Here is a 10,854-nt window from a genome sequence, read left to right as displayed (position 1 = left end):
GGGTGGCTCTAGAACCTCTGAAGGGTCTGGGGGCACAGACAGAGAGACAGAGGGGTGGTAAGTGTGGGGGTGGGGAGGGAAGGGATATTGAATGTGTATAGGGCCAGACCCAGTGGGAGGGGCTCTTCCCACCTGGGCTGCCTGCATGCCCCACCCCCACTCGAAGCCTGGCACCTACTTGATGGCCTTCTTCTCGCTGCGTCCACGCCCTGAGTCTGGCGTGCACACTGTCTCCAGGGAGTTCTTGTAGCGTTTGCCCTGCGGAAACAGCACAGGTCACTCATGGGACTGGGCCATGTCCTCCCCACCTCCCCGGAGAACAAGGCCCTGGGCTGGGGGGCCGTCGAGTGGCACCTCTAGGCAACAAGGCCTCCCCCCACCATGAGACCCATGTGTGAGGATGCCACTGTTGTGGGAACCAGGCCATTGGTACTTGCTCCCTGCCTGGCAGATCCTAGGCCGTGTCAGGCTGGCTCAAGGACCTGCCCTGCCTCCTGGATCTGTGCCCCCTCGTTGCCCTCCAGGGATGAGCCCCTCCTGCCTGCCTGCCTCTGGGGCGCTGGCCAGGCTCCCAGAGACACAGCTCCCTCTGCCGTGGACAGACGGCTCTCAGGCGCCTGGCCACGTCACACTGGCCACGTCACCACCCCCAGATGGTGGGGGTGGCATCCTGCAGGGCAAAGTTGGCAGCGGCCAGTGATATGAGCAATGGGGGCAGGGAGAGGGCCCCATGCCCAGTCCTGTTTCAGGGCCGTATCCCTTATTGTCTGGGGCTCTCAGGATCCCATGCCCCAAGGCTGGGGACAGGGCTGGGGCTGCGTGTTCTGTTCTTTGGAAAGGCAGCATTGGGAAAGGAGGGTATGGATTCCTGGGCCCTAGACAGCCCCCCCACCCAAGAGCCCCTCACCCCAGCATGAGGAGGGCCAGAGGCCCACCAGGCCCTCTGCTAGAGGAGGGATGAAGCAGGAGGGGCAGGGGCCCATCAGGCCCAGACTTAGAGGAGGGGCAACTGGGCAGCGGGGACTGGGCCCGCTGCCGGCAGGAAGGTGAGCTCCATTCACCTTCTCGGTTTGGGTTTCTAAAATTAGCTCCTGCAGAGCCTGGCACCATTAACATTCCTGGCCTCCACTAAGCGTCCTCACACGCACCCATGGGCCCGGGCCGGGGTGGAGGCGGGCAGTGGGGGGGGGCTACACTCTGACAGACCATCCTCCCACCAGGGCCTCAGCCTGCCCAGCCAAGTGAGCGGGGACCCAGGTGCACGCGGGCTAGCACGCGCCTCCCCAGCACCAGGTCGGTCCTGTGCACCGACTCGCAGACACAACAGTCAATTATTCTATCCTCCCTCCAGCAAAATAAATGCCACCACAGCCGGGCTGTGGCACTCTGCCAGCCGCAGCCCCTTCCTGGCCGAGCGGCCATCAGCCTGGGGAACCAGGCTGTGGAGCCCCTTCCCAGGGGGTGTGGGAATGGGTGAGGGCCCTCAGACACCCTTGGCCTCAGGAGCACCAACATTCCCCTCTCCTCCTGGCCCTCTCTGGCTGCCTGCTCCTCTCCTGAAGGGTCCCCAGGAGTACCTTACCTTCCAGGGTCCCATCACCAGTCATGGTATCCCTCTGTTTATTTCTCCCAGCCCCCATCTCTAGAACGGAGCCCCCCAGAGACTGGCCCACGGTCCCTCTGGCACCTGGCGGTTCTGAGCCAGCCGCTGGGAGTATTCCTTCTGTGGTCCCTCAAGCTGGGACCCCCCAGCTTGAATCTTAAGTGAAAATACAAAGAGACTGAGTCTCCCTCTCTGACCCCTCCAATCATCGAGTAGTTCCCCCTGGGAGGCTCAGAGGTCAGGAAGCCCCTCTGTGGTGGCCAGCAGCCCCCTCTCTTGGCAGGAGCACTGGGCATGAAGGAGCCCATCTCACGCCTCTCCAGCCCTACTGAGGGAAGCCCCCCCCACCCCTTTTCTTCCTAATCTTGGCAGAATTCACCTCAGTCAGAACCCTCTGCTAAGGCCCAAGGTCTGGAGCTGACCACTCCAGCTCACACAGGACATTCTAAAAACTGCTTCCTGCGCCCCAGTTTTCTTCTATAAAGTTCAGAGAGCCTTTCCCTTCAGCCTGCAGGTGGGAGCTAGGATACTAGGGGGGCGGGGGGGGGCGTGAGCACAGGAACCAGGCAAGACTGGACTCGAGGGGGGGGTGAAAGGGGGCAACAACTAGGAAACCAAGTCAGGCCTGAAGGGACCTGTCAGCTCCCACCTGCATGCCAGGGAGGAGGCTGGCAAGGAGGACCCTGGCAAAGCCAGCTGGAGATTAAGGATGTTATTAATGTTTGGAAATGGGATCTTGGCTGTCGGGCATCACGGCACTGCTGTAGAGGGGACAGACAGGCAAGGTGAGCTCTGCGCTGTGCAGCTGTGTGGAGAAGGGGGCAGGGGCTGGGGTGGAGTGGCATTTGGAAGCCATCTCAAGAAGGAAGGAGTCTGCCCTGACAGGAAGCTCCCTGGCTTCAGAACCCCAATGGGGAGACATCTCTCAAGGCAAAGGGGCAGGGACTAGACAAAGCCCCAGTTCCTTCAACAGCACCAAGGGAGGAAATCAGAAGACCCTTGTAAGTACCCTTGGCTGGGGCGGGGCAGGGGACACACATTGGATCTGCTCCTTTCAGATAGTGCCTGCGCTGCCAGCTTTCACCTGCTCTTGAAGCTTCATCTGTGAGCTCTGGGTCCCAGGCCCTGCCTCTGATTGGAGGTGGGGAAGCAGTCTGCCTGTAGCCGGCGTCTACTGTACCCTGGTCCTGGAAGGTATCACACACGCTCTTTCTCTCTCACTGCAGCACACATGCAAGGGGGGCAGGATGGGGTGACTTCTGCATGAGCTCACGAGGGGATCTGATTTGATCATATATGTACGCACACACTGCACCAATACTCTCAAAGTCAACACATTCAGCACAAAGAACCCCCCTCCCAACACACTCTCTCTCTCTTTCCCCCCTCCTCTCCCCCACCCCAACCAGGAGTGCCAGCTCAGACAGCCTCCTCCCTCTGCTGCCAAACAGACAGCCAAGCCCGCCTGCCTCGTGGACCTGCAACCCTCAGTCCAGGGCCGCACTGCGCTCCCAGCCACGCCCACTGCCTCTGAGGACATTCACACACGAAGGCACGTGGCCAGGCCCTTGCCACCACCTCCCCTGAAATTCTGAGACACACGCAGGCACAGGGGAACCAGGTACAAGGCAGGTGACCGCCAGCCCCAGACCTGCAGGGGGGTGGCCGGTCAACCGCCCCCCCACAGGGGTGGGGGCAGGCTCACGTGGCCAGAGCAGGCCGTCCACGAGGCCCCGCCCCAAGGGGAGGAGCGGCCACTCCCACTCCTGATGGAGGCGAACAGAGCACGGTCCTTTTGGGGCCACCCCAGAGCGCCCCTTACAAGACCCTAATGCGCGGGGCATTGGCCCTTCGCTCTTTCCCTCCCGGGGAGTGGGGGCATGAAGCCCGGCCTCAGCCCTTTCGCCGGGAGCCTTCGGGCCCCTCTGTGACAGGGCAGGTGGCACCCTGTCCCCCTCCCACCATCACCTAACCCAAGGGTGGAGGGCGCCTGCAGCGGCCCGTCTCTACCTGCCCTGCCAGAGCAAGCTCCGGGCCTTTTCCCCTCGGGCCCCCAAAGTCCCCAGGGCCCGTCTTGGCAGGAGGGGCGGGGCTCGCGGCGCCCGCTCGGAGCTCGCTCTGCTCCCGCTCCGTCCGCCTTTGGGTGATGAATGCCCCCGCTGTCTCGTCCCTTATTGATGGCCTACTCCCGCTCGTTCATTCCCGAACCCTCGTTAAAAATAAAAAGAAGCCGTTTGTGCTTGTACAAACCCGGAGCCCCAGGATGGATGGGCGGGGGCGGGGGCGGGCGGGCGGCGGCGCCTCCTCATTGGCTGGAGACGCGGCCACGCCCCCACCCCGCCCCGCGGGCGCCGAAGGAGGGGGCTGCATTCTCAGTCTGTGCGTGTGTTGCTGCGGCTCTTTACAGGCGAGCTGGGGCAGGTGGGAGGCGCCCGCCTGGAGCGGTGTGTGTCTCTGGATGGGCTGGGGACGCAGGGGGCCGAACCTCCGCAATCGCTACGCCTGTGGGCCCGACTCTGCAGGCGAGAGGGCTACCTGCGTGTGCGCGGGGGAACATTCTCCAGCTTGTGGGTGTTGGAGTGGGGGTGGGGGACGGGTGCAGGCCCAGGCCCTGCCGCCCAGGTGCCCCCGGGAGCCTCACCAGTTTTCGCTGACACCAGTGGCAGATGCCGCAGAGCACAACAGTGACGCTAAGGCTGACGGTGATGATGGCAGAGACCAGGAGCACATCTCGGGTGGGCGCCCCTGGGGAGGACAAGCACAAGTCAGACGCTCCCTGGCCAGCCACCGTCCCTCAGCCCACAGCCACCCAGAGTGGCCACCGGTCCCCTTCACTTGGCTCAGCATGGTGTGGGCCAGAGTTGACCCAGCACAAACAGGGGTGAGCACACATGTGGGTCCCGGAGTCCCAGGTTCTCCCCCTCTGCCATGCTGGGTGACCTTGGAAGGGATTGAGATTTTTCCGCTTTCGGTTCCTGCTTCCACACAGGCTGGTAGAGTCCATGGGCCCTGCACCATCCCTTTAACGCAACACCCTAAAAAGCCAGCAGCGATGTGTGCCCTTCAGGGTAGCAGGGGTCCTCTCACCCACCCCTCCAGCACTGCCGGCAAGCCTTACATTGCCCCTCTATGCCCACAGCTGCCCCATCCTGAAAGGACACCCCCCCACCCTATTGTCCTAATCTGGACGTTTCACAAGACCACCCGTGCTCTCCCACAAAGTGGAGTGACAGCTCCTCCCCCAGCTTCTTGCAGGTGGTAGTCAACAGTAGCTCACACCGTCCCAGAGGCAACCTGGCAGTCAGCATGTGCTGGTGGTGGTGGTGCTGGGGCGTGCAACAACACCCCAGGTCCATAAACATGTGCTCGCTGGGCCTCGGCCTCCAGTCAGGGAACAGCTGCGTATTTACAGACGAGCCTGTGTGGGCTCCTGGTTCCGGTGGTGGCAGTAATTAAGGACTGTCTGGTCCTGGTTCCTGTGGTTTCCTTCTTGCCCATCTGCCTCTCCCGGCCAAGCTCGCTCTGCCGGGGACCACACCTCAGAGCTTTCCTGGTGCCCTCCTGCCACTGCACCTGCACCCCAGGCAACCGACCCCTCTCCAATCACCCTGGAATCCTGCTGGGACCCCTGCTCCCTGCCTGAGCCTTCCATGCACAGGGGAAGGCCCCCTTGCCAGCTCCCACCTACCCACCTTGGCCTCACCTGGATGGTGGGCGGGGGACACGGTATCTACAACCTCAGGAGACTGTGCACCTAGACCACTGTCAACCTCAGCACCCACCCAGAGCACCCACAAAGACCACATGCTGATCCCCACTCACCCACCACCTGCTTGAGAAGCACAATTCTGCAAGGCAGAAGGGACAGTCCCCAGCATTCTCAGAGGGCTGGCCCCTGTTCGGGCATAAGTCCCAGGGACATGGAGGCACGGCCCCATGGCACAGACCTGGGGCCAAAATATGGGCACATCAGATTTCCTGGTACAGTATCTACACTTTTTCCAGGGACCACGCCCCTCCCCAAGCTGCCCTGTCTCACGCAGAGAGCCTTTGTGGGCTAGGGCAGCAGGCACCCCACAAAACCATTTCCTTTGTTGAAATGGCTTTTTGTTTTCTTCTCACAAACCTATGGACCTAAGTGTTTGGGGTTTTTTTAATCATCTTATTGGGGGCTCATACAACTCTTATCACAATCCATCTATCCATCCATTGTGTCAAGCACATTTGTACATTTGTTGCCATCCTCAAAACATTTGCTCTCTACTTGAGCTCTTGATATCAGCTCATTTTCCCCCTTTCATCCCCACTCTTCCCTCCCTCATGAATCTTTGATAATTTATAAATTATTATTTTGTCATATCTTACACTGTCCGACATCTCACTTCACCCACTTTTCTGTTGTCCATACCCCAGGGAGGGGGTTATATGTAGATCCTTGTAATCGGTTCCCCAAAATGGCTTTTAAAATATGGCAACTTATATTCTTGTGATAAGCCTCCTTCACCTGCTATCTATCAAGAATCACCTATGGGGAGAGGGGAGGGACAGGCAATGCCCGCAGTGGACTGTCATTCCAACAGGCAAGGCAGGCATGAATGCAGCTCATGGTTTCCAAGCACACCAGGGGCTCCAGAACTCGTGAATGATGGGATCCCAAGTCGGGGGCTCCGGACTACCAACGCCCCAAATGTGAGTGCAGGCCCTGCCCCTTAACAGCTGTGTGGCCTCGGACAAGTGTCTTAACCACTCCGTGTCTTTGTTCCTTCACAACGTGTCAAAGTGATCTGTGTCTCACAGGCTTGTTGGTGGCCCCCCCATGGATTGGCACCATGATGAGGGCTGAGGGTTAGGGTGCCCACAGCTATGGTTGAGGGGCTGTGCACAGGCGCCAAGGCAGTGTCGGGGGCTTGGGCAGCTCTCTGGGACAGCTTCCCTGGGGCGGAGGTAGGCCCTGGATGAGGCCAGCGTGGATGTTCTGGGCAGAGGGATCGGTGGGGACAGAGGAGGTGGACTTGAGGGTATGGGGAGAGCATGCAGTGGGGGATCAGAATGGGGCCTGATGGGGAAGGGGCGTGTCTACCAGGTCTGCTTTGTGTTTCAGGCCCCCGGGAGCCAGGGAAGGTTTCTGAGCAGAGCAAGGACAGGACCAGAGGCTTGTTAGCAAGCTCGTGGTCCGTCAGCTGTGGTCAGCCAGTTGGAGGTCACTGCCTGGCTCCAGGGGCTTCCTCTGCTATGATGCCCTCTCCATACACACATCCCACCATCCACATACCTCTAGGTCTTGCGGGGAGTTGCCCAAGAGCTCTGAACCCACTCCTCAACCCCCACTGTGGCCAGACAGCCCTCAAGGACAGAAGATTGTCTCCCTAGACTACTGAGCCCAAAGCCAGAGGCACAGCCTGAATGGTCCCCCAAAAGCAGAGGGAACGGTCATCTTGGGATCCAGCCTTCTGTAGGCACGACAGCACGGGCACTTGCTGGGAGGCTACGGGAACTTGACGGATGTCCTGTGTGCCCACAGAGCAGCTATGTGGTCATGGGCAAGGGCGGAGCCTCTCAGGACCTCAGTGACTCCATCGGGCAAGGGCTGACCCCTCCTCGTGGTGACATGCTGTCCCAGCCTCATTTTTGCCACCACCCTCCGGGGTAGGTATGGTGATGGGTCCCCATTTTACAAGTGGGGAAATTGAGGCACAGAGGGGTGGGGCCAAGGTCCTCATCCAAGGCCATTCAGCCAGTATGCGGTAGAACCGGGGCTGGGGCCCAGGCTGTCTGGCTGAGTCCACACTCTGCCCTGACACAGCCCCCGGGGACCTAGGCAGGCCATTGGGAGTTGGTCAACAGCACTCTTTGGAACCCTCAGGGTCCCCCGGAACCTCTCAGGGGCTGGGGGGGGCTGCTGACCTGCTCCCCACCAGCCCTGTGCAGCCAGAGGGGCATTGTTTTCCTTGGGCTCATATCTTGGGCTTTTGCAGAAAATTCCACTCAGAGAAAAGTATTGGAACACCTCCCCCTTCAACTTGGTGACCTCAAGGCCCCCTGTGGCATGAGAAAATACTGTCATCTTCCATAGTCCCTCCACCTCCCTCCTAGAGACCCTTGGTGCCCTCAGCTTCCGCCGGACAGCACCTGGGGCCAGGGTGAAGCAAACACTTGTCATTGCAAATTTCACTGATGTTGTGAATAAAAGTGACAGGAGGCCCTCCAGTGATGCTGCAACCGAGGGCGCAGGCGTGCACTCCCCTGCCAGTCAGTGAAGCCAGATGACAGGGCCATGGTGTCCCTGGCCTGGGAGGGACCTTAGAGTCAGGAAGCCAGTCCCACTGCTGCCCAGACCCTCATGGCCAACCCTCCTACAGGAGGTGGGCCCATGGCTGGGCGTTTTAGGGAAAGTGACTGTGTGTCCTGCCCCCCTGTAGTCTCCAGCTTGCCCTCCGGAGCTGCCAGGAACAAGCCGGCTTCATCCGTCGCCACATGACAGGTCACCAAATCCTTGCCGACAGCTCTGTGTCCCCTTCAAGTCTTCTCCAGGCAAAGCCCTCCCAGCTCTTCCAACCCTTCCTCATATGACACACAGGGTTTCAAGTCCCCTTACCGTCAGCATATTAACATTTGGGGAAGAGAAGATCACAGCGCGAGCCAGACCTTCCGCAGGGTTGAGTTCTGAGACCTCTCCTTGGGCCGCTCACAGACAAGGGCAGACAACTGACACTGGTGGACCCGGGAGGCAGGGAGGCCAGGAGCGGGGCGGGGCATGAGGGGTGCCCCTCTGTCCAGGCCTGCAGTGGCAGGAAGCTCATTCCAGCTCAGGGTCAGTGGAGACCCAGTGGAGCCCTGCGGGCTGTTGCGGGGACCAGAGCTCCTGGCCACGCCATCCACTGTTGGGGGATGGTGTGTGTTTGCGCTCAGCGGGAAGCCTTGTGTCTGAGGAAGCAGTTCTGGAATATTGGCTCTTGTTCACCGCAGGACAGAGCCAGGCCCTCGGCAAGAGTGTGCGACGTGCTTGTTCAAAGAACAAATGAGGAGGCATCCTGGGTCTCCAGGAACGAGGACAACACATTGCCCCTGTGCCCGGACTCATGGATGCCACCCCGTGCACAGGGAGGCGAGACACTTTGGTCCAGTCTTGCGCCGGCTCCCCACCACCAGCTGCTCATCTCACCGGATGATTTCCCGCAGGAGATCATCACGCCCTTCTTCCCCACCCCCTCTGAGCCTGGACATGCGACTGAAACCTTCGCAGCCCGAAAGCCTTCCTGAGAGAGGGTGCTGGCTTTACATGAGGTGCATGGGCTGGGCATTGAGCCTGCCTCTCTTGCACCAAAGTCTCAATGATAACCAGGCAGGCTGGCATGTATTAAAAACCTACTGTGTACCGGGCTTCAGAACCCACAAGGGAAGAGGCTGCATCTACTTGGTTCACTTCGGGATCTTCCGTGACAAGCTCTGAGCCCAACCCACAGGAGGTGCTCAGTAACTGTGTGTTGGACATTCGACGCTTGTGTATGTCATCATATTTGTCTCCCAGATTCGAGGAGAGGTGGGGAGAAGTCACGGTGACAGAATTTGGAAGTTTCTCCTACACGCACATGTGTGCACACACACACTGGGAACCCCTCCTTTCTTCCTTCATGATTATCATGGCCTGACCAACTCCTGACTTTGCCAGATCCAGCTTAAAAACACCTCCTCCAAGAAGCCCTCCTGAACCTCCCCAGCAGGCACAAATCCCTCCTGCCTTCACGCCCCTGTGACCCAGTGCCCACACCTTTATTTGGAAGTGTGGGTGAGAGAGTACATGGCTCTGGAGCCAGATAATCTGGATTCAAATCCTGGTTCAGAGACTTCCAAGCCATGTGACCTAATGTCTGGAACTGAGTTAGTATAGTTTGTAACTAAAGTCAGTCAGTCAATGTTTCTTAATATATCATGTACCTTTCTATGCATGAGATGCTTCCAAATATACCCGAACATCTTTAACAGCTTCATCCAGCAGTAACAATAATAATAATAGTAACTTTTTGAAGGGCACCTTATTACCAACATTATATGTAGCTAGAATGTTTAACCTAACAAGTTTTTTTTTAATTCCCTAACAAGTCTTACCGAGCCCAAAAAGCCAACGTCACTGCTATCAGTCGAGTCTGACTCATAGTGACCCCACAGGACAGGGTAGACCTGCCCCTGTGAGTTCTCACGATGGTAATTGTTGACGGGAGTAGAAAGCCTCGTCTTTCTCCGGCAGAGAGACCGGTAGCTTTGAACTGCTAACCTTGCTGTTAGCAGAGCCCAACGTATAGTCGCTACAGATAGCCACAGAGAGAGGGTCAGTGTAAACGAGGAAGACCCTTGACAAGATGGACGTCCACAGCAGCTGCCACACAACCTCCATTGTGAGAGTGGCACAGGGCGGGGCTGTGCTTTGTTCTGCTGTACAAGAGGGCTGCTAGCCATCGGCACCCACTGGAGGGCCCTTAGCAACACCAGGCTTTACAGGAGCAGGTTGTAAGTCAGACATTCAGAACTGGGGGCTGCCTGTGTTGTACGCTTTAAAGGAATCAGCTTACACAACGCACTTAGCACTGTGCCTGACTCGAAGTAGGCAGACACCAGAGGCCAACGACCACTGCAGCATGGTCCCTCGATTGTGTATTAGACATACCTTCCGACTGGAGGGGATCTTCAATGAGTGTTGAGTGAAATACCGACCTGTCTGCCTGCCAGTCTGCCCCACTGAACTGAGCTCAAGGGGCATGTCTTACTCAGCCCTGTGCAACCCCCAGCCACCCCCACGCCCCTGCCCTGAGATCTGACTTGGGTTGTCCAGGGCAGCCATTAGTCAGCATCTGGCATCACGGTTTGGGGGGAGCAAGGCCCGGGGTGAGGGTGGGGCCAGCAGCTAGAAGCGAGGCAAGGCCTCAGGTGTGCGCTGCAGGCCAGCCCCATCCCTTGCCCCGGCTCTGCCCTCACTCCCCCCTCTTCTCATCTCTTCAGCAAGCCATGATTTATGGATGATGGGAATCGAACAGGGCTGCTAGCTGCTGGGACACCCCAGGGAGCTGTCGGAGAGGGAGCTGACTTCTGAGGGCCAGGTCACCAGCTGCCCGAGGGCGGGCCGGGAGGGGAGCCAGAGGGAGCAGATAGATGCCCACAGGCGACAGACATGACACCCACAGCTGATACACTCACACACTCACTTGGCAAAGGTACCCATGGTTTACACACACACACACACACACACACACACACAC

At 58.9% G+C, this 10,854-nt stretch overlaps 1 protein-coding gene across 1 annotated transcript in view; it reads right to left on the bottom strand.

Moving 5' to 3' along the window:
- The window catches only part of SYT7 (synaptotagmin 7), a 149,887-nt gene that overhangs the window by 35,971 nt on the left and 103,062 nt on the right, over positions 1–10,854 (bottom strand). The window contains exons 5-6 of the mRNA XM_030887513.2: positions 4,245–4,379; positions 179–258 (exon numbers count right to left, since the gene is read on the bottom strand). Of these exons, the coding sequence (XP_030743373.1) occupies positions 179–258; positions 4,245–4,379 (215 nt within the window). The remainder of the gene's footprint in view (positions 1–178; positions 259–4,244; positions 4,380–10,854) is intronic.

This window comes from Echinops telfairi, unplaced genomic scaffold (assembly GCF_000313985.2).
Source record: "Echinops telfairi isolate 266 unplaced genomic scaffold, ASM31398v2 ScPeMD7_7416;HRSCAF=8454, whole genome shotgun sequence".
Classification (NCBI taxonomy): domain Eukaryota; kingdom Metazoa; phylum Chordata; class Mammalia; order Afrosoricida; family Tenrecidae; genus Echinops; species Echinops telfairi.
Note: the sequence above shows the minus strand (reverse complement) of the source record. Positions and strands in the feature narration are given on the sequence as shown.